Genomic DNA, 24556 nt, shown 5'->3' on the forward strand with positions numbered 1-24556 from the left:
TTACCTCAACCTTATATGGGAATTAATGGGTTAAAATATGTATACTATACAAATCTAAGTGACATATCTTTCACATGTAACTTTTGTTTTGCTATCTTAGTAAAAACAAAGAAATAAACAGTTGTAAAGTTACCGCAAGAATGAATATTCTAAAGAAAATAACCGACAACTAACTTACTGTTCTTGTTCTTTCTCTATGAATTATATTAGATAGGCATGATAATCGAATACAATTCATTTATCATGAAATTGATTATATACTTTTTTTATGGTATATATATTATTTTACTGTGATTAAAATGCATTTAAATTTATTATCACTAGTTGGTCATCCAACGCTTCGCTGGGCGTTAAATGAATCTGAAAAAAGATGGAATCAATGGAATTCAAAAAATTAATAAACTTTGACCGGATTTATCGATCGTAGTTTCACAACCCGATAAGTTCAGTAGTATTTTCGTTAATAAAAAAAATAATGATTGCAAAAAGAAAGATGCGTCATTAAAAATAGTTTTTAATTACCTGCAAATAATTAAATATAATAAAATAAAAATCATCTAATTATTAATAAGAAAATAACTATATTATTATTACGATAAATGTATTCTTTTCTTTTCTCACTACTACGACAGGGAGCAATTTCATCTCATTCTGTGGGCGCACTTCATAATAATTCACCCATTTTTTCATTACGCGCCAAAAGGAGTATAACTTCCGAGAATCAATTACATAACTATTAATACGCCTGCAATTTGTGATGAAAACGTTTTTTTTTTTTAATTTTTCGGTTATTAAGATATGCAACCTTAAATGTATCACTATAAATATACACTATGAAGTTTTCATAATAAATAAAACATTTTTGTGTAACGTACATGTACAATTTTCGTATTTGTAATTAACATTTTTATGACTTCTTATTTTTATATGTTATGTGTCTGTCTAAATTATATATTTTTGAGTTTAGTCTTTTCCGTGTTTTTTTTTTTTTAATTCTATGTATAAAAAATAGATAATGACAAAACAGTTCAGTGCCATTTCCTTCTTTGCTTGTCAAACGATATATTTTTTTTTGTAGCTGACAATCATTAAGGTTATTAATAAAAAAAAGGAAATAATACGAAATAAAAAATATTTAAATTGTTTTACAGATATTTAATAAAAATAATAAAAGATATAAATATTATTTTATTGATTATATAAAACAAAGACACTTATAGGAATGCAATAATTATTTATTACCAATAATAATTAAACACAATAATCTTTTATTTTTTTCAAAGAATAGTTAGCGATACCCCAATTTATTTAAGCAATTATTAATATTCCTATTTACCCCTCCCCCCTTTAAGACTTATCACTTGTGTTAGGAGTGGGGACGACAATAGCCCGAGGGTTCAAAATCAAACAAGCGACTTTTTACACCGCTTCAATAATATTCGCCTTGTGTTTTAACATTTGTCTAAATAATATAACATTATTATTATTATTTAATACTCCGATTTCACTTAACGCAATTATCAAGAATATCTCTACAGTTTTCGGTAACACGTTTTTCATCATGAATTACTATATTCAAGAAACTATTGGTTATTATTACGAATGGTAGAATTATCTACAATGCATCAAGAACGTTTCGTAATTTACAAAGTCGCATTTTTTGTGACTACTAACGTCACGTTAAAAATGATACAATTACTAACTAAATATACGAACAGGTCATTAATCACGTCTATTCTTAACGTTCACACATCGTCCAAACACACTACCGATGCTTTTTGTATTTATTTAGATCAATTACAGTTAAGCCTCCTTCAACGTTGAGTTTACGGTCAACAAGACATTATTATATTATTTTTTTTTTTGTAATTATTATTAATGTTAGGAATAAAAGTTAAACAAATATTAACCCGAACAATTAATAATAACAAGAAATAATTAATAATTAAACAGGTGTATGTTTCAATATTAAAATATAGTAACATACATATTTAAAAAAACAATCAAACCAAAGGACACTTGATCTATATAATATATAAATAACTCAAGTACTGTTTCATTCATACTAAAGGGGTGAATATACAAGATTTTTTTTGATAACACGTGACAGTTCCACAGTTTGGAAAAATCCCCCCTCTTAAGGAAAATTTTGGAATATCTACCACTAGTTGTCGCCCGCGGGTTCGCACGCGTTTCAGGGGTCGTTCCTCGGGTTTTAGGAATAACAATTAGCCTTCTTCGCAGTTCAAGCTTACTTCATGCAAAGTTTAATCAAATTAGATACAGCACTTCGGCCGTGAAAGCGTAAGAACAGAGTTACTTTCGTATTTATGATATTACTATTGATTTTATTGCGAGTTGAAGGGGAAGGTAATGCTGGCATATCATTTAAAATATCACCTTAAAGGGGGTAAATGTGATTTTAAAAGTGTATACATGATTTTTATTATTATTCTATTGGTACAACGAAAAATACGCTGACAGTTACAGTCCCGACCGAAAATATTTATGATGACTTAAAACGATCCTTATTCACAAGGTGTTAAAGACTATTTTCCTTTCGTTGTCAGTGAAATGTAAGACAGCCGCTATAGCGTTCAACATGTGCTTCCGGCCCGCGTAGTCGCTCGACATTAAGTACGCCATGACAACGTTCTTCAGATATTCTAAATTCGCTCCTTCCCTTGACTGGATCCTTCTAAGCCTGGAAAACAAATATATACATAATTATTCTGTACGTGTGTATGTTATTGAACACCTAAAGGGTTGGTTTTACTTAAAAATTGGGTGTTTAAGTGAGTTATGGTTTAGATTTGACGGTAGATGGCGTCAGAATTGAATTCCAGGTTTTTTAACATTCTTTACAGACAGACGTGCTGACAATTCAAATTATTGACAATTGTATTGTATTTTTAGTGTGCCTGCATTTTATTGCCACGCAGCATCACTATCTAAATATTTGGGTTGTAAATTGATGTCTAACGGCGCCACATTGATCGATGACGCCTTCTCCATTTACTCGGAGTTCGTCTTTGTAATAGTGGCACGTCTCGTTGCCTTCGAAACGGCACGACCATTACTATTGGTCCATTCGATTAAAATGTCGCGTAAATTACAACTTGGTAAGCGTGTATAATGTACTACTGTCCCAATGCTGACGATCACGTTCGTAAATACGACGTAAGCCGATGCACAATACTTATTTTAATGTACTATAGGTACTTTTAACGAACAAAATCAGTGTTAGGATTTGAAACCTATCTTTTTTGATAAAGTATTAGTTGTTTTTATTATTTTTTATTGTTTTAGGGCCGTATTCCGTTCCAGAAAACGAAGTGTGGGTCAAAGAACCTCTTAGCTAAAAAACCTAAGCCAATGGTGTGGAAAAAACACCCGGTCATTATTTAGAGACGTGGCATCGAAGATACAAGTTGCCTTAATGCTCGCTGACCTTCGAAAGAAGTAGGCTCTTAAAGAAGAAGGGCCGTATTAAATTGTAAGGATTTCTAACATACCCAATGCACCACCAACCTTGGGAACTGAGATGTTATGTCCCTTGTGCCTGTAATTACACTGGCTCACTCACCCTTCAAACCGGAACACAACAATACTAACTATTGCTGCTTGGCGGTCGAATATATCATGAGAGAAATGTCCCACCAAGGATTTATTATTATTCATATATATATAATTTTTTTTTGTAAAGTGTAATATTATGTCTTATTATACAAAAGTAAAGTAACGGCCTGAAAGTTTTCCCACAGCTGGGATAAGGCCTCCTCTCCCTTTGAGGAGGTTTGGAGTGGGTTGGTGGATACACGCGTGGCAGAAATTCGTTGAAATTAGACACATGCAAGTTTCCTCACAATGTTCTCCTTCTTCGCCGAGCACGAGATTAATTATAAACACAGATTAGGCACGTGAAAGTTCAGTAATGCTTGTCCGAGTCGAGACGAAAAAAGAGTCTCCTCTAATGAGTTTGTACCTGTCAATTTCTTCCTTTAGTGTTCTTATCACCTCCTTAAATCGCTCCTTCTCGATCGTTGCTTCGCGCTGACAATCTCTAAAAAAAAAGCATATTTTAGTCACATAATGAATCTTGAGAAAATGAAGTTATTTATCGTACAAAATAATAATAATTAATATATTTACACCATGTTTCCGAGTTTGATTTCGTAAAATCTGAATATAATCTGATTCAAGTTATGCGTAAATTTTCCCACTGCTGGGCTAAAGGCCTCCTCTCCCTTTGAGGAGAAGGTTTGGAGCATATTCCACCACGCTGCTCGAATGCGGGTTGGCGGAATACACATGTGGCAGAATTTCGTTGAAATTAGACACATGCAGGTTTCCTCACGAATTATAAACACAAATTAAGCACATGAAAATTCAGTGGTGCTTGCCTGGGTTTGAATTTGAAATCATCGGTTAAGATGCACACGCTCTAACCACTGGGCCATCTCGGCATGTATATCATCGGAATTAAAAATCAGTGGATTCATTTGATTTTTTATGAGTTTATCATTGACTTAAAAAGAGAATCCAGATTTACTTGTGACCTCCATTTAAGATCAAGTTGTCAATTGAATGAGCCACATCGATCGATGTGTTTAGAAGACTATGTGGAAGAGTTCTGGTACACAGTACAATAGAGCCTTAACCGTTTGGCTGTCATATAAATTTTATCCTATTTATGGGGGGTCGGATTGGACAAATTGCATGCGATCTGAGAGTAACCATCTTTGGGATTTAAATATTCGAAGGAAGAAGAATCAATTATGAGATGTTAACATAATTATATTATTCAACATTAATTTATATCAAGCATTATTAAAACCACCCCTAAACATTGGGAGCTAAGATATTATGTATCTTGTTACACTGGCTCAGTCACCCTTCAAACTGAACACAACAATACAAAATGTTGCTGTTTGACGGTAGAATATCTGATAAATGGGTGGTACCTACCCAGCCTTGCTTGCATAAAGCCCTACCCCCAAGAGGTTAAAACTTTAAAATTGTTTTTGATATTGATATCTTCTAAAAATGACGTCCATTATTGATTATAAATGAGAAATCAGTAAATGACATAATTATAGTTTTACCTAAACTGTCCCTCCAGGATATGCTTCTCCCGTCTCAACTGTGTGATGTCGAGGTCCTTCCTAGCGAGCTCGTGCGCGTAGTGCAGCATGTGGGGGGGAGCGGTTCCGTCCTGCGCGACAAACATTACAACAGTTTACAATAGTACATTGTCCTCCTCACAGTAACGTGAACTAGAATTGGTGGTACTTATACCGAAGTGGTACCTTTACTTTTAATTTGTATTAACAAATTAAAAGTAAAGGTACCACTTTAATATGACGATATCAAAGCTACCTGTGTGTACCTTTTGGTGTTAGGACCTTGTGCAAGCAGTCAGTCCGACCACTTTTAGCTTACTACAGACAATCAGCAATACTGTATAGGCACAAGAGACTCTTTCGGAATGTTTTTTACAAAGTAGGAATACTCACTGTTGCGTCACAATATATTTACAACGATATTATGTATATTGACAGTAGCATTGATCACTTTGATAAAATCAGTGATAATAATCATTGTATGTGCACAAGTAAGGATAAGCTTAGAACGCCAAGTTTCCGATTCCGCAAAGTCATTCGCAGAGTCATAATTGTATTTAACTAACATGACTGTATTTTTAGATGTTGAAAAGAGTAACTACCGAATTTCTTGCCGGTTCGTCTCGGTAGAATCTACATTCCGAACCGGTGGTAGCTTTACCTTAAATAGTTTTTTAAATAACGATTCAAAAGCCAATTTGAATAAAGTATATTTTGATTTGATTTGATAACATCGATGTTTCGAATATGAAGAAATTGTTAAGATTTTGTTAATAAGTATATATTTTTTTTGCTTTGGCTAACCCAAGCAATAACTGATAAGTTAGACGAGTCCATGAGCAGTGGTGACCATTTAACATCAGGTGGTATATCAGCAAAAAACTTAACGCAAAATGGCCTCTATAATATTCTCTTTATCAACTTATCTTGATTTAAAGACTGCATTGTTATCAATTCTGAATTCAAAAGTTTATGTATATTAGTAATTTGAAATTGCTTTCATTTATATAAATACGTGTCGTGTATGCTTACGTATAGCAACAGCCTGTAACTATCCCACTGCTGGGCTAGGGCCTCCTCTCCTTTTTAGTAGAATATTTGAAACAATTTGCATGGAGCACCACGCTGCTCCAATGCGGGTCGGTGGATACACACGTAGCAGAATTTCGTTGAAATTAGACACATGCAGGTTTCCTCACGACGTTTTCCTTCACCGCCGAGCACGAGATGAATTATAAACACAAATTAAGCAGTGGATAATTCAGCGGTGCTTGTCTGGGGTTGTACCCGCAATCGTCGGTTAAGATGCACGCGTTCCAACCACTGGACCATCTCGGCTCTTATGCTAACGAACCCACACGCGTAAACGTTTAATTTATAATAACTTAAACTCACATTTAATACTCCATGACCATCTTTCCAGTTTCCTTCTTCAGTACTAACTTTCCTCGATCGATCGTTTCTAGATCTTATATAATTATCGGTTTCTTCCAGTAAAGTTGCGTATCTGTCACGTTGGGTTTGAACTTGTTTTTCCAGACTCTGTATTCTTGTTTTCAGATCCGATACAATCTCTTTGTGGTATTCCCTTTCGGATTTCAGTTTCTGAAAAAACAACGTTTGATATTATATAATTATAAATTAGAATATTTCGTAAGAACGGATTACAAATCCGAGTGTTTTCGTTACGTGTATCGAAGGAATGTTTCATATATAATAGTTGTTTAATTTTTTTCTACTAACAAACTTGAGTGTGAACATATTTTTTCCTAGCTGAGTGCGCCCAGAGAAACATTACCGCCCCCCCCCCTTCCTGGTCTGGCAAATATTATTTTAAAATTAAATTCGGTCATTGGCACCAGAGCATTATATACATATTTATATACTTAATATATTACTAGGTCATTCTTTTCTTTCGTCTTTTTTTTTATAGCATCGGTAGACGGACGGTCAAATGGGCCACCTAACAGTGGTCACCTCTGCTCAAAGATATGGCGACGTATGGAATCGTTACCATTTCCTACATACCCAAACCACCAAGATGTTATTATGTACGTCATGCCTGCAGTTATTGCTGGCTCAGTTCCCCTTCAATACAATAATACAATGTATAACCGCTTGGTAGTAAAATATATGATGAGTGGATGGTACCTACCTAGACTTGCACAAAGTCAAAAATAAAGATTAATATTAAATCTCACCTCTTCGTGTAGTCTCAAGGAGTCAAGTTTGTCCTGCTTTTCGTCCTCCAGTAACAGTATATAAGTTTCGATTTTCTCCTTCAAAACCGCCATCTCACTCTTCAGATCTTCCATCTCACTCTCAACCTCTTGTCCGCTTTCTTTAACCTTACGATATGAAAATAATAAAAAAATACATATGAATTTAGAAAATTATTTATACAAAAAGATTATTTTTGAAGAATTTAATAATCACTAACTAACTGAATAGTATTTGAGATACGACACTTTTTATAGCAGATTTCGATGGTTCATCCCGGGTCGAGACGTAAAATTTAATGATTTTATCGTCGAAAAAAGCTTCCAGCAACAGCAATGCTTATTGTTATATTCCGGTTTGAAGTCTGAGTAAGCCAGTGTGCCCGACACAAGAGACATCACGTCTTAGTTCCCTTGATCGTTAGCGAGGCAAGGAATGGTTAATATTTCTTGCGCCAATGTCTATGGGGCACTTGCCCGGTCAAAACGAGACTTGACTATTGCCGTCATAGTCAAAATTAACGATTTAAAAAAAATACAAAAACTCCATACCTTAGCATTTTGTAATTTATAAGTTTCGAATTCGATTTTCAAATTCTCCAGCTCCAATCGACATTTACTATGAATATTCTCGTAGCCGTCCAATTTGAATACCGCCGAAAGATCGATTGGGTTGCCGAGCTTGTCGTTCTCTGCTATCAACTCCTTCTTCAGTATGTGTATCTTGTCTATTAAAGTTTTAAGATATTCGCTGTCTGCTAGTTTCTCGTTATCGGTTTCGCTTATTTGATTTTCATCTAAAATACATATATTACTTTAATTATAAATTTAAAAAATTATACATATATTTCTGTTTCTTTTTAATTTGGAGTATTTTACATTTTTGTTTTTATTTTAAAGATATATTAATGTATAGTACCCGTCACGAGAAGCTATAAATTATGTAAACAAAGATCTTTTACTGAGTAAACATTTTATACTGCGAGATAATAATAAATTGACCATATTCAATCAACATGTAATATAGACGGGTTATATGAAAGTAACAACCTATTTAATTTAGTCGGATCATATTTTAACGACGCAAAGCGCTATCGTTTGTGTTTTTTGGTACCGGAACGCGTCCGTCGCAGGGATTGTAAACTATCGGGACGCCATTTTGAAATAAACGCGTCATTCGAGTTTCGAATGCGTACGAGTTTGTTTCATTGCTTTGCATACATCGCGGATCGTTTGTTAATTTTACTTATGAATCTGACGAATAATTATTCTTAAATAATATATGTTAATTAATATTTGTTACTTAATAATTTATTAAATCTTAAACAAATTCATTTTTTTTGTTGGTCCAAATGTTGTGAACTCCTAAACACTTGTTTACAAAATTTATAGCTTCTCATGACGGTTACTATAGGAGTGTAGTGTTTCGTTTTTTTTTCGTTATTTAAAATGTATAATGTAAACGCCTGTAGTGGTGTATCAAAACGTACATGAATTTATTTCCTACTTTTTCTTAAAAAATTGTGAATATGCCGATGGTGTTTCAAAAAATAAATAAATAAATGAAAATACAAGTTCAAATTGTCGAGCAGATGATGAAAAATAAAACGATTGTAAAACAATTATTATTAAGTTTATGCGTATTTAATTTTTATTCAATTGTCTATGGAATGATGACCAGCATTTAGGTCAAGTAGCGGGAAGTATAACAGGCGACAACAGTGAGATAAGAAGTCACTAAGTATCTCACTCGTTCTCAACATTTGAGAACCGACATTAAATTACATTATGCATATCGTATAAATTTTATAATGATTATAGTCAAGGTCGTATATCACAATCTGACAATTTATGCGCGAGTTCTGCGGTGAGTTTCGATTTCTTACCGAATACCTCAAAAAGTGTTCATTTAATATTTGTTTGTTCTCATTAACTTGCAAATAGCATGAAAATTAATCATAAGGAAAAAGTCATGCCAAGATACATGGTCTCATGATTTAAGACAGCTCTCGCTTTGAGCTTGTTAGTATCCAGTAGAAGCAACCTTAGGCGGCTCTGACAACACTATTAATCAATCAATCTCACCGATGACGCTGCTGCTCGCCATTTTGTCCAGAAGTCTCCCGTTGAGCGAGTCCCTGAGCTGCTGGATGAGCTGCTGGTCTCGTCTCCGGAGCAAGTCGTACTCCCCAATGGTCTGCGACAGTTCTGCCAGTTTCCCTTCCAGGAGCGCGACTCTTTCCTCCTGTCTCGCGCAGACCTTACGCGCCGACTCCTCAGCGCGTTTCGCTTTTATTTGTTCCTTTAATTTTTATAAAATAAATATTATAATTTCACGTTCGTTGCCTAAATACGGATCATGGTACCACAGACACGAGGATTAGTTCTAACTTCAAATTGGAGAAAAATAAAACATTTAAATTGGATATGCTCGCCTGTGTTCAGACCATACATACAGGCTCCCTTCCTGTTTTCCTTTACGAGATTAATCTCAATGTCAGTTCATCTCTATGCACTGGACCATTACGCCTTACACTTTTTACAGATACATAAATTCTGCCACAAGTATGGACCAGCGTGGTGAAATAAAATCATAGGTTCTTTCTTTATAGGATAGGGGAAACCACAGGGTATGTTTGTGTGTGTATAAGTATAATTGATAATAAACCTCTCGTATCGCGATGGAATGCGACTGCTCCAACAAAGCCAGTTTCTGTTGCAGTCTAACGAGCAGAGCAGGTGTCTCGACCGTCCTCGCCTCAGCCCTTTGTAATCTCCTCTGAGAAGCTTCCAGAGAACTATTCAGATCGCGAACTCGCTTCTCCAATTCTGCCTGAGATGCTAGAACAGATTTTTATAATCAATTAAAAATCTATCACTTACCCTATAATCTATTTATAATTATTATTTTCATTAAGCTTTTCTATAATCTATACAGAAATTGATATCCTTTATTATTTTCATAAAACTTTTATTTAATTTGCAACAACATTTTGCACAACCTGGTATTGGTAACAACAATGAAGAAGATTAACTTTTTTTTGTAACAAGCGAGCAGAGTAACCTTATAGTAACCGTCACCGGGAAAACCTCAGAAGGAAGATCATTCCACAACCTGCAAGTGCGTGGAAACAATGTTCTTAACACACGCACATTTGTCGGAGGCCAATCAACGTGATGCATCTAGTAATTCACTCCAGCGGCAAACGGTGCGACGGCATAAATGTGACGGAGGCATCAAGTTAATTCATTCCATAGATATAAATTAAACTAACTTCCAGTAATCAGGTAACTATGGATTTTTTTTAAATAGATACGCCTTCCAATTGGTATTTTATAAAAACACACAATCGTCGGTATTTAATTACCCGTGGGCTCGTAAAAATAGAGAAATTTGCACATTTCGAGCAACTTTAGGGCAACACTTAAGCTTGTCAATTAGCACCACTCAAAAAAAAAAAATAAGATCTGTGTACAGACAGCAAGAAAAACTTGCTATATATAAGTGTTTTGTTTCTGACTATTTAAATTTTGTCTACTAAATAGACTGATATTATAAATACGAAACTCTGTCTGTCTAACTGTTGCCCTTTCACAACCAAATAACTGAACCGAATATGATGAAATTTATTGAAGCAAGTTTTAACTCCAGGCTACATTTTATGCCCAACACCTCGTCAGGTTGGTCGTCATCAGACCCTAAAAAACGAACGAAGCAACAACGACGGTAACTAGTAGTTATTAAATTTGATTCGAGTAATTACATAGATGTTTTTTTTATTGCATATGTTTGCGGCCGGGCGCCCTGATAATCAGTGGTCACCACCGCCCATAGACAATGGCGCTGTAAGAAATATTAAACATTCCTTACATCGCCAATGCGCCACCAACCTTGGGAACTTTTTTAATCAACATTTTCAGATAGTCAATTAGTCATATATGATATAAAAAGTACATAACCTACTGATTCTCACCTTGTGCTTCTGTATTATGTACAACTTTATCCTCTAGCTTCTCTTTAGTTTTTCTCTCGGAATTTAGTTTCATGTGTAATTCCCTGAAAAAGAAATTGAAATTTCTTATCTTTGCTCAATATTATAAGGTCACAGAGTTTGAATTTACGAATGCACGAATTCTCTAAATCAATAGACTGATTAAAAAAATGCCTTCTTTAAATTGCTGATGGTGGAAAGTTCGTAAGTCGAAGAGTATGTAACTAAAACCAATCTAGCAAAGGTGAGTTTTTCTCTGCCAGCAATTTATAGCAGCTGGTACCAGACGGGCTTGCTCAAGCCATATAACCAGTAAAAGTTATAAATGTTACTAATATCAATACATTCTCATTTTAAATAAACACATCTCTGCAGGTGTATATCTGTATATCATTTTTATTCTTTTGATCGCTTTTTTCTGTTTGCCTGATAATTTTATTGATATAACACTATATCTTAAACTTCTTCTGGTCTAAACTTGCATAATTTTATATTATGGGTTTGGATACCTTTACTGCTTTGAGAGGTGTTTCTTTTAATTCAATAAGATTAATACAAGATTGGAAAACTTAGAAACAAGAACATTGTCTTGAAAATTTTAGTACAATGACATTCTTTCTAGATACTGTATACTTACTTCAGCATTGCAGCGTGATCAGCCCTCTCCCTCTCTCGTTCTTGAATTTCATAAGCAATCTTAGCTTTAAGATTACCGACTTCTGCTAAATGTTGTTGAACCAACGTCTTTGTCTCTTCTCTTGTTGAAGCCAACATGTTCTCATACTAAAAAGGACAAAAAGTTAGATTATCTATTTCTCTGAAATGTTCCCTAACAGCCAAAGAATTAGCCTCAATATAAATGTATTACACATAAATAAATAAAAAAAATTAAACATGACAACTTTCCACATATTGCTAACAAATTACAATATATGACTGATACTCGGAATTTGGCTTTTCAACAGAGAAAAACTTTTAATAAGATATTATACATAGCTATTATACTAATAGCATTTTTGTCCAGACATTTATAATTATGGGGAAACAAGCATTCTTGCCATTATTCCATTTGGTGACTTTTAATTTTGATCTGTATTTAAGTACCTATTGTAAATAATTCTTATGTAAATAAATGATGTATAATATAAATATTTACCTTATCCCTAGTCACCTTCTTATCAGTCTGGAAAGCCTCTTCCATTCGTGCTTTTTCTGCTGATAGTGTCGATAGTGACAGTGTGAGAGCTGCTATGGAGTCTTTTGAGCCTGAAAATATTTGTTTATTTATTGAAATAGAAACGCGATCAACAGAAATATTGCAAACATCAAAACATTTAAATGCATATAAGATGAATTTTACATAAGATTTTCAAGTTACTGTATTATAATAAACATAATTATACTTCTGTTAATTTTGTGAGTATGATATTAGACTCGGCTCATTAAGTTGAGCGGAAATTTTTTATAAGTCAATTTATTGTGTATAACATTATTTTGTTTCAAACATACCATCTTCATTATTTTCAGTCCTATTTAATGCCTTCAAACTTATCTCCAGGGCCTCCTTTTCTTTAGCAAGACCTTTATATGCAGCAACAACATCTGTGAATGCAGAAATACCTAATGTATTGTCTATAGAAGTTCAGAAAACCTAAAATTGAATGAACCATATGCCCTTTTTAATTACTATTTTAGACCGGAATAAATATTGTTATACCTCTTAGTCGACCTTCGTATCGCTTAATTTGATCTGCCTGTTTCGTTATTGTTGAAATAAGTTCTTGTTTTGATAACGATTCCATTATATTATCAAAGAAAAAATGTTTAAAAAGTTATAGTCCAAATGAAATTTTAATGAAAGTTGTTCGCGAGCTATCAAGATTATATAATGTGTTTCAATTCAAATTAGGCTGGTAATAAATATCACACATGTATTATTAAAATCATATTTTTTTGTAATAAATAATTATATCACAACAATCACAAATATTGGTATGTATTCATTTTTTCTGATATTGACAGCTGTCAATTGTCATTTTGTCAAAAGCCTGTTGACGTTGACTAATGTCAATTCATAAGATAACAGAACAACAGTTTGTTTTTTATGTTCTAATTAACCGTGTACCGCAAAAAAACAACAAAAACACTGCAACGTTCGACATTTATTCATAAAATAAAACTAAATACCGATATCCAAATTTCTAAAATAAGAAACAGCGAATTTCCTTAGAAAATCTAAGTAATCTTCCCCCTTTTTACACTCTTACATGATGACTAAGAAATTAGTTTGAAAATATCCTCTCTTAGTACCTGCGTTCCATAAAGAGTTCCTGTTTACTTTATTTATTCAGATCTCTTTAGATCCAACACTTTAGGCATTGCTTTATGTCCGCCAGTGATTTTAAAATTTTGCTAAGTATATTTAAACGATGACCAGACACATTTTCTTTTTTGTTGTGTAGGAATAAATTTTAGTAAAAATAATTACAACACTAAACGACATATAAATATGTACATTGAGTTTTTTTTCGTTATGAACTTTGCCTACTAATAAGAATTATTATTATATGTATTCTTATTAGAAAGCTACTAACATAATAATGTCGGTGTAAATTTTGCGTCATCCATTCTTCTACCGCACCTTTATCACCACTAATATTTAATGCTGTGCCGAATCCAGAAACGTTGAGTCCAACTAGTCGAGCAAACAAGATTTTCACAAAAACGTTGAGCAAAATCGTTTGCTTTTGTTGAAGAAATTGTCCATTTATTAGCAAATTATTTGTTCTTTGATATTTAAACCACTTTAACAAAGCTTCGTTTTTAAGAATTACAAATGACCTTAAACTCGACACGTGTTTACTTTTACAGTAACATCCATAGACCATATACGAGTTTCTTGCCGGTTCTTCTCGGTAGAATCTATATTCCGAACCGGTAGTAGCTTTGCTTTAAATAGTTTGTTAAATGACGATTCAAAAGTGATTGTAAAAGCCTACTTGAATAAAGTATATTTTGATTTTGATTTTTGATATAGCCGAGACCTTTCTTGGTCTTAGCAAAATTTGAAGGATGTGGCCATTAACGGTTTTATTTCATAAATGTTTAGTAACTTTTTAATAATACGACTTAACGAACACCTGACAAAACAAACTAAACGATTTCTCGAAAAATATTCCTAGAATAACCGATATAAATAAAATATATTTTTAAATATATATTGGAATTGGTTTGGCTTTTAATATATTGACCTCAATTACATACATATTTTTTTTTTATACTTTGCATATACTTTGTCTGTAAGATTTGCGCCCAAAAACTACCTGATTGAGCATATTTGTATTTTGTATGTATGTATGATCTAAGATAGCCTTATCAACATAAGAGAAAAGTCTTTGGCTAGCGCTAATCAACCGAACACTGCCAAAAGGATGACACATATGCGAAAACTTTGTATGTAATATTTGTAATCTCTACAATATCTACAGAAAAATAGGTTACTACGTCTTTCTTATAATTATTTCCCTAATGGTAAGGCTTTGTGCAAGCCCGTCTAAATAGGTTCTATCCACTCATAATACATTTTACCGAAAATCAGTAATATTAGAATAATTCTAGTATTGCCTTTAAAACCTATTTTTTTTTAAAGGTTATTGAGCCAGTGTAATCAGGCATAAGGAACATAACATCGTAGTTCGTAAGGTTGATGGCCTATTGGCGATGTAAGGAAGGGTTAAATTTATTACCCCTCCAATTTCTTTGGGCAATGGTGATCACGTACCGTCAAGTAGCACAAACGCCCGTCCGCAAACTTTATAAAAAAAATATAGAGATACGAAATGACAGATATTTTCATTTTAAGCCCAAAGCAAAACATTTAAATACGTAGAATTTTTACATTAAATAAAACCTTTCGATAACAATTTGGCATTTTTTTAATTCAATATTTAAAGAAAAAATTGAAATAATTATTATTTCTTTTATTTGTACTTAGGTTGCAACATACTCCCAGAAAATTATTTTATTATTAACAAGATGTATTCGATTTATGATATTATATAGATGATATATAAAAAAACGTAATAGATACATGGGGTGAAGGGCAAAATGTTTTCTGAGCACAGAAGGGGTAGATAGATCGCTTGGCTTGAATCCTATTCATTATATTTTAAGATTTGTTTAGGTGTCTATTTAATTATTTTAAAGTATAGTGCCAACTCGGGATAAGAAACTAATACTTACTAAAATAAAATAAACTTGATATTTTTATAAGCATGTACTTGGTCCGAACATAATTTGAGGTTATAGCTGTCGAACTTATGATGACTTGATTTTTTCGACTCTATGGTATTAATTTAAAATAAAAAAAATATGAAAAATAATGTAGCAAGTAACGATTAAAATAAAAATAAAAGCCACTTACAATTTTCTAATATAAATTGAAATACTTTCGCTAATCATAAAAAAAATCATTTGAAATCACGTTTGTAGCCAAATAAAACATTAAATGTTTAAATTAATGTCTACTAAAGAATAAAAAATAGCATTTGAGAACAAAACTGCAACATATTTTGATGCAAAATCTGACCTACTTGTCTCCATGGGGTGCAGGATAACTTAAATTTACAACATCGGACAACCCTCTATCTATTGCAGCCTAGTATGGGTTCAATGAACTTGATTTAGGGTGACATGGCTACATTCACCCCTCGTAGTAACATCGTAGTAAATATGACTTACCGAATATCCTGCTCCCTTATTTCATGTTCCAGCAGTTGTTTAATATCGAGATTTATTTTTTGAATTTTGATAACTTTTCGTATACTTACCAACCTACTTACACCGCTTTGTTTCTTTTTTTTTCAATACAATGGTATGAGGTACATACATCAATGTTTTGTATACAATATTAGGTACATAAGTACCTTTATTAAATAATATCGGTATTTTTTTGTTTCTTACTATAAAAATGCATTTATCGGTAGTAAAATGATAATAAAGATCAGAATAAATTAAACTTAATTTTATATTCTAAACCAATTCTAAATAATATGTATCGAGTTTATAGAAATTTGATTTCTCTTATACGACTAATGGGTAACTATTTATTATTAGCATCTAAACATCTCAAAAATTGTTTTATGTATTTTATTAATAATGGTCAATAAAAAGGGATAAATGAAAGAATATTTTTTACATTATTGCTAATGTCGATATTTAATGTCTATATCAATATTCCCTACTCAGATTACATTCGTTGACATTTCAAGATTAATGTATTGTAAGCCAAACATTTCAACACATTGTCGGCGATTTGTACTCTGTCTTACAATTCTATCTATGTCCTAGGCCAAACCTTACGTTACAGAACCCAAACCTGCCCAGAACAAAAAAAAAAAAATAAACAAAATTTATTAAATGTTAGGGATAAATAATCGCTTAAAATTGAATATGTTAGTGAATAACTGATACTATACTAAACAAATAAATAGCACGAAAAAATTAAAAAAACAAAACAATAAATGGGTCAGGTGCGTTTTTAATCGATTCCGCCAAAATGGTGTTAACCATTTTAGTCGGTGTATGGATGGCGATAAAAACGATATTGGCGTGAACATTCTCATATAACGCTGTGCTTCTTCATTCGATTGTAAGCATATATTCAAGTCAGGGACAACACAACACGAACTATGCTATACTTTTAAATTCATAATCCAAAATATTTTGGGCGTTAACATTTACTTATTTTGAGCACATTAATATTTATTTGTCTGAGTTAGTAATTCGATGTTTGTTTAGTGTAAGAAATATATCGGTAACATTTAATAATTACTTATCATTATTGTTTAAGACGTGGAAGAACTTTATCTTTAACTAATTTAAATGGATACAAATTTATTTTTGAGATTCATGCACTGAAATGTATTTGTTCGTGACATTTATTTTAGTCTTTCCTTATATAATTAAAGGGGTAATTACGAAAGTTCTTATAATAATATAACTGTAATATAGATCACGAAATGTACTAATAATGAGTGATACGAGCGCTGTGATTGACAAAAAGAAAAAGAAAATGTAATTAATCTACTTTGTACTACATTAATCTGAAATTACGTGCGAGTATTGCATACATTAATGAGAGTGGTATTGTTAGTAAAAAAAAAAAAAAAAACAGATATAATTTGAAGTGCGGTACTTGCAAAATTTTTGTTTACAACCCAAAATATTTTGAAATATATCTTTTGTGAGGTACATTTACCTGTGACTAGTTTTGTACACACCATTCGTTATAATTTCGTGTGCTTTGTATTATACTTATGTAAAAACACCACACCAACATAATTTTAAACCAAAACCTAAGCTACATTTAAATTACAGAACACAGTTTTATTTTTAAATACTTAAGGTACTTAAACATTTAACGTTGCGCAAATTATAAGTGACTAGTACAATGAAGTTAAGTACTTTAATAAATAATTATTTATCTTAATGAAATATTTATACTTACCAGTAGTAACCTTAATACACTCACATCAGTTACGTTGACTGTCCACTTCATGTTCATAAAAAATATGAATAGAGACATATAGTCAGTCATTATTCTATAAAAATCGCGAGAATATCGACTTAATTAATTCAGATCGTACATATTCCGGCTCAGCAACGTGAATGATGTGCGTTAACTTTTATAGAAATTAAAAATACTTATTACAAAAATGCATTATACAAGCCCCATACATTTGAGAAATTCTGACCACAGCAGTACTTGTCAATGATATGCGTTTATCATTTATCTAGAAATAATTTAGCTATGACGAAAAACTACTAAACATGAATAGTTTGCATTAAATATAAATAATGAGAAAGGTATAAGGTATATTATAAGGTTGAATTACTGATTATTTTATACCCAACTAATTTTGAACTTACGCTAATACAATATATTAATAATTATAACATCAAAAGAAATCTATAATAGTACTATTTACTAATACGATAATAAATTATTAATTATACATTACTTAAATGTAATAATAAATAGCGATTATACAATCAAATGAATTAGAGAGACAATATCATGAAAGTCAAATAGCAAGAACATAGGTCATTTCAGATCTCCTATGCTTTGCAACACACTACAAAAGCCTCATAGCCATTATACTTAGACACCGATGAGAGCTAGTCTTTATATGTTAAATTCTATATCACCGGGATCTATTTATAAGACTGTTCTCGAAGGATAACCAGGAGTTGCTTGAAGCAAAATATTCGAGATGGTATCCTCCAGAAAACATTTTAAACAACTTGACTCCTAATATAAACATACAAATGTGGCCGCAAATAGAATGCGTCATATTCAAGATTACAAAATTTCGTTTCATAAAATGTTGATCGATTAAAATTTTTTCGTCATGGTCCTCCAACATCATAATTTTGATTGAGATATTTGGCTGATTGAAATGCGTTTTGTCAAAGCAAACATTTTTATCCATAGAAGTTTTATAAGCAAACAAAAGTTAAAATTTAAATTAGGTACATATTTAATTAATATGGCTCTATATAAGTGATTTTTAATAAATCTTACATAGGACTTTGTGCACGAGTCAAGCTCCAGATAATCATTAATTAATGATAGATCCCTATTTAATTTTTTAATTAAAATAGAAGCTTCTATGGAAGTAGTTTATACATAATGTATTCATGAATATTTAATCTAATGATTAAATCAGTCATATTTTTGACATCTTTGGTAGACTTACACAAAAACACATTAGGTGTACATTTTTGTTTTTAAATATACAATATATTATTGCTGAATTACTATTTCCATGTATAAATAGATGTTTATAATTGCACTGTTATCATAATATATATTTTAATTTTTTTTACTTATAGTAAATTTTAATATTGCACTGGTGATATTTGTAAAAATAAATATTTTCTTTTTATTTCAGATAATGATCTATCAACATTATTTTTTATGTCAATTAATATTCATTAGCTTTATGGAAAGGTAAAATGTGGACAATATTTCTGATGTTCACTATTTTTTATCTGTGGTTATTTAAAATTACTTACATCCTCCTTACAATCTTTACATATTAGATTAAGGACTAAATGGATGTCATGGAGTAATAAACATCAGAGTCGAAGAGTCATCATTGTAAAAGTAGTGAGCATTACATATCTCAACATTTTAAGTCACAAGATTATTTATTTTGTCATAATTATGCAAACATCTGACCTTTTACAATTAAAGAGTATTATAGTTTATTTATTCACTGTTACTCTATTAGAAATTTAATGGAATAAGACAAGTGAATGAGTGACATATAGACCAGCTTAGTCACAAAATTGGACATTGAAATGATTTAGCTGTTTAATGTGTGAATTGTCCTTAACGTCGTTTAAATAATACTTTCCTTAGCCGTTACTGTGATGTTACTTATGTGTGACAAGTTTGTTTGTACTTTTATAATGAACACTGGTTTAGAATTGGTGTCATGTCATGATTTGCATCACTATTACCTAACAATGCTAGATTAATCAAACAGATGACAAACCATGACAGAGTTTAAGATCAACATTTTGCATTAACTACAATTTATTGACTAGATTTTAAATAGTTTAGGATTTACTCTTATTGGTTTTGAAGCTGACCTGCAGCACTTGACCATTTAAGGAGTAGCCGTTCAATGACTGAATAGCTACAACGGCTTCGTCATAGTTAGTCATAGTAACAAAACCATAACCTTTACACTTGTTGGTTGTGGGATCTCTTATTATCTTAACACTCTGGACGGCACCGAATGGGCCGAATAATTGCCAAAGAATGCTTTCTTCTGTATCAGCTCCAATATTGTACACAAAGATGCACCAACCCGAACCCCCCAAAGCATTACCTTGTACAAGAGGATCAGCTAATGGTGAGTACCGCTGGAGACCTTTATTAATAGCAAGAAGAGCCTTACCAGCAGGCCCTAGGAAACGGCGAACAGTAGGTGGAGCCAAGTATGTAGCTAATGGAGCAAGTGCCTTGTTCTGGTTACTTGGATTATTTGCACATTTCACTGTCATAGGCCCTGTACCTCCTGGTGGTACAGTACCATTCAGCTCACGTATAGCACTCTCAGCTTCAATTCTCTGGTCGTATCTAATAAATGCTACACCTCTTGATGGTCCCTGAAGACTTTGCTCATCAATTCCTGCTTGCAGTAAATGCCCTACATTTACATTCTCATGTAGGATCCTGGAACTGATTATTGTGCCATAAGGGCTAAACAGCTTCTCCAAATCTTGCTGTGTCATGTGTTTAGGCAAACCAGAAACGTATAGATTGGCGCCTTTAATGGCATCGGAGCTCGGACGGGCGTAAGACACTTTTATGATTTTATTTTGTAATCGAAGACCATTCAGTGTGTTCACTGCCTTTTCAGCATCTTCAGGCTTATGGTAATTGACGAAGGCATATCCCAGACTTTGTCCATTCAGAATGTGGTCGGGAAATACGGTAACCTTGTCTCTTATTAACTTGCAACTCTCTACTTCACCTACACTCGAAAAAAGTGATCTTATCTCTTCTTGAGTCATTGTTTGTGGCAGATAATTAACTATAAGATTAGTCTTAGATTCATTATTGCATGGTTGAACTTTACTACCATTTTGCGTAGGCTGATTTGCATTTACGGCATCAAGTGTATTAGCCATCATTTTCACTAAAATATTTACACCGAAATGAAAGAAATGTCACCGGAATGGAGCCCAGGAGGTTTAAAACAGATAAATCTGAATTAGAACATAGATTTCTCACACGTAATATGAACTTCAGCTCGCGTTGGTTGAAAGCATATGCAAGGAAAGAAAATCAATAAGATGCTGTTCACTCTCGTACTTATCCCTTTTTAGGCGGTACAGTACCAAGTCCGTTGAATCAAAACGTAAGCAGAAACACAAATAAACGTTAGTTTATTAGATATTATAGAAAATACTAAAGTAAAGTGAAAAGGAAATCAACCAAAAATCTATGCAACTTGCGACCTATTCTCGTAAATTCATTTCTTTCACTTCACTTTCTTTTTAAAATGTTGCTACACTATAAGCATGTATTAACCTAATATCTTCCGAAGAGTCAAATTAAGTTTAATAACTGCGTTACAAAAAATAAATAAAGTAGATGAGTTGTTAGTAATAGCATATATTTTTTCTTCAATAATAATTGGCTAAATTAATGCTAGTTTATTATTCATAACATCATAATAATTTGATTGTAATAAAAATTTAGAATAAAAAAAAATATAAAACAAATGCCAATTTTTTCAATAAACATTAAAGTATAAAATGTTAAGTGCTAACACAAATTCAAAATTTTGTAATTGGTTTAAAAGATTGTCTATAAGTTATTTTATTTCACTTACCTTACATTTATTTTTATTTTTATTTACATATAAATTACAGTACTTTAATTTTTTTTTTATTTTCACTTAATGTTATACTTATAAGTTGTTTAAAAATATAAATCTTTAAATAATTAATAATATATGGATTGCTTAGAATATAGCTTTAACATCCAATATTTGTGGCAAATATATCTTTATATGGTAATACTAACACAATGCTACCAATAGTAATGTTGCCAACACAATACAAGTGAGAAGGTGCATTTATGAATGAAGTTATGTTAAAATTTTAAACAATATATTTTTTTAATGATTAATTTTTAATTAATAAAAAATATTCTGTTGACAATATTAAAATAAAATAATTGTTACTCATACAAAAAATAAAAATTTCTACGAATATTTAAGCAGTTAAAGAAATAAATCAAAATCACTCACTCATTTATTTCAATAGTTTATATATTCCAGTATCATGTATAATTAAGGAAAGGCAAGTTAGATAGTGTTGTAAAATGATCCAGGCAACTAAGAAAAAATATTGCTCATATTATACTTTTAAAATTAACTAATACATTTCTCTTGGCGTTTGTTTTAATTTTTAGTACCTAATATTTAATTATTAAATGATCTTCTTAAAATCCTATCTCAAGTTTAAATAATTATGAAACAATCCGGTTTCAGAATTAAATTCAATTAAACACCTACGTAGACCTAATCAAATATGTACAATTAAATTTATATAAATATCAAAAACCGTTTATTATAATTACAGAACAAAGTTTTTAATTAATGTAGTCTTTATATTAAACTTTAGTGTAACGCAGTATTAATCATTATAGCAATTTAAATAATCAAATAGATTGCCATGGCGACTATTTCACCATACAAAAGTTAAAAACTAATTACTATACTATTAAAATGTCGTACGGCGGAAACTGAACATTATAGCTATCATCAATTAGACTTGTTACAATCTATGCTTATTGCTAATACGACATGGGAACCTTCGAGAAAAGAGCGTACACATTTCTTAAAAGCTGACAACACACCTGCAAGCTGTGATGTCCATGGTCGGTGGTAGTTACCATCCGGTGACCTTCCTGCTCGGATGCCACTTATATCATAAAAAAATTGCTATTTACGTACCAGATAGGTTATCTTAAATAAAGATTTTTTTTATTTGCTCGAGTGTTGTCTCATTTAAGTAGCGTGCCTCCAAAATAGCATATACTTAGGTACTGTGCATAATACATCTCTCTGGGGACACAATGAAAACACGTGTAGGGTTCATTCTTATATGTTCATCATCTTATATTATTACTATAAATACATCATATGTCTATGAATGTGTAATTACATGAATAATAGCATTTTTGTATATAATGTAAAACAATCAAGTAATCCGATCTTACCATAGCCGTAGGCAGGAGGGGTTTTGGGGGCTCAAAACTAAACTAAATTTTGTGGAATACCGTTTTGTTGCTTTTGTTACAACCTACAATTATGATAATTTGCATTTTCCACGTATCGCTTACCGTTACTAAGATATCGACGGAAAAAGCCAAAAATTGGGGAAGTGAAATCTCGTGACAGATTTAGCCGTGACGAAGTATTTATGTAAAATTATGTATTATTATTTTTTATAATATTCTTATTTCAAAATAAAAGTTATTACTCGAAATATTTGCTCTAATTTACATAGATGAAGGTAACAATATAATGTTGTCAAGATAAAAAAATAAAATTAAAAAAATCGTAAAATTATCACGTATTTTCCTTCGTTATTTTGCAACACGGAATACTTTAAAAATAATAATGTATTGTACCATATATGTTGACCTATCTCAACAGAACAAAGGTTAGGTACTTCGTCGATCTAGCCGCTTGCTTCGTCTTTTTTGAATATAGGTACTTGTTTATTACTGAATCATGATTGGTCGATGACATCCTGTAACCCACTACATGACCAATGACCGATCAATGTTTAGTCAGATTAGTAAAAAAACTTCATAATAATTTTTACAATTTTCAGAAAACTATGGAACTAAACTATTACAATATTTGCTTTTCATTACATAATGCTTATACACGCAATCCCTTTTATTATTCAGATTTAATATTAAAACGGGATATAATGTGATTGTAGGTACCATTCATTCCATGTGTTCGTAAGCCCCTTTACAACGGAACTGACTCATCGATAGTAGGGTTACAATTAAAAGAGTCAAGCGGGAAAAATTATATTACTTATTATTATTTGAGGAAGGTTTTGGTTACCAAATGCCTTCACATTGATAATGTTATAATTTAACCTTATTGTACAGAAATGTGCCCACAGAAGTACTAATGTGTATAAGTGAAAAAGGTTTTTCTTTTTATTTATTTTTTTATGCCAGAGGTAGCAAACGAGCAGGAGGCTGACCTGATGGAAAGTGACTACCACCGCCCATGGACATCTGCAAAACCGGGGGGCTTGCAGGTGCGTTGCCGGCCTTTCAGAAAAGAGTACGCTCTTTTCTTGAAGGTTCCCGTCGTATCGGTTCGGAAAAACCGCCGGCGAAAGCTGGTTCCACAGAGTGGTTGTGCGAGGCAGAAAATGTCTTAAAAATCGCGCTGTTGTGGATTTTCGGACATCTAGGTGGTGCGGGTGATATTTGGAATTTTAACGAGATGTCCGAAGGTGAAATTTGTTGGGATATAAAAAATAAAAGATTTTTTATAGTGACAGTAACCCTGTTAAACTTTATATGTACGTAACTATAACGTTATGCATATTATTGTGTAGACATTCCATTACATAAGTTTTATTTTATAACTTTGCTTCT

The 24556-nt window shown here is 32.1% G+C and overlaps 2 protein-coding genes across 2 annotated transcripts; both read right to left on the minus strand.

The window, feature by feature from the left end:
* Positions 1-1294: 1294 nt before the first annotated feature.
* Positions 1295-13325, minus strand: LOC125066507 (GRIP and coiled-coil domain-containing protein 1). The gene is made up of 13 exons (XM_047674605.1): positions 13052-13325; positions 12844-12936; positions 12491-12600; positions 11972-12117; positions 11317-11399; positions 10011-10183; positions 9428-9644; positions 7895-8139; positions 7325-7471; positions 6519-6728; positions 5106-5215; positions 3986-4063; positions 1295-2704 (listed from the first exon to the last, which is right to left on the minus strand). The coding sequence occupies exons 1-13, from the start codon at positions 13134-13136 to the stop codon at positions 2533-2535; spliced, it is 1869 nt and encodes a 622-aa protein (XP_047530561.1). The 5' UTR covers positions 13137-13325; the 3' UTR covers positions 1295-2532.
* Positions 13326-16531: 3206 nt separating this feature from the next.
* On the minus strand, positions 16532-21385 carry LOC125066375 (ELAV-like protein 1). The gene has a single exon (XM_047674435.1). It carries the CDS (start codon positions 21043-21045, stop codon positions 19963-19965), a length of 1083 nt encoding a protein of 360 aa, XP_047530391.1. The 5' UTR covers positions 21046-21385; the 3' UTR covers positions 16532-19962.
* Between the last annotated feature and the right edge of the window lie 3171 nt (positions 21386-24556).

The sequence above is a fragment of the Vanessa atalanta genome, chromosome 9, assembly GCF_905147765.1.
Source record: "Vanessa atalanta chromosome 9, ilVanAtal1.2, whole genome shotgun sequence".
In the NCBI taxonomy this organism is placed as follows: Eukaryota; Metazoa; Arthropoda; class Insecta; order Lepidoptera; family Nymphalidae; genus Vanessa; species Vanessa atalanta.

Coding starts and splice junctions, on each gene's coding strand:
- LOC125066375 (XM_047674435.1), bottom strand. CDS start 21,045: ATGATGGCTAATACACTTGATGCCGTAAATGCAAATCAGCCTACGCAA.
- LOC125066507 (XM_047674605.1), bottom strand. CDS start 13,136: ATGGAATCGTTATCAAAACAAGAACTTATTTCAACAATAACGAAACAG. Junction 10,184..11,316: donor ACATAATACAGAAGCACAAG/GTGAGAATCAGT, acceptor AATCTGTTCTAG/CATCTCAGGCAGAATTGGAG. Junction 8,140..9,427: donor GGCGAGCAGCAGCGTCATCG/GTGAGATTGATT, acceptor TATGTATTTTAG/ATGAAAATCAAATAAGCGAA.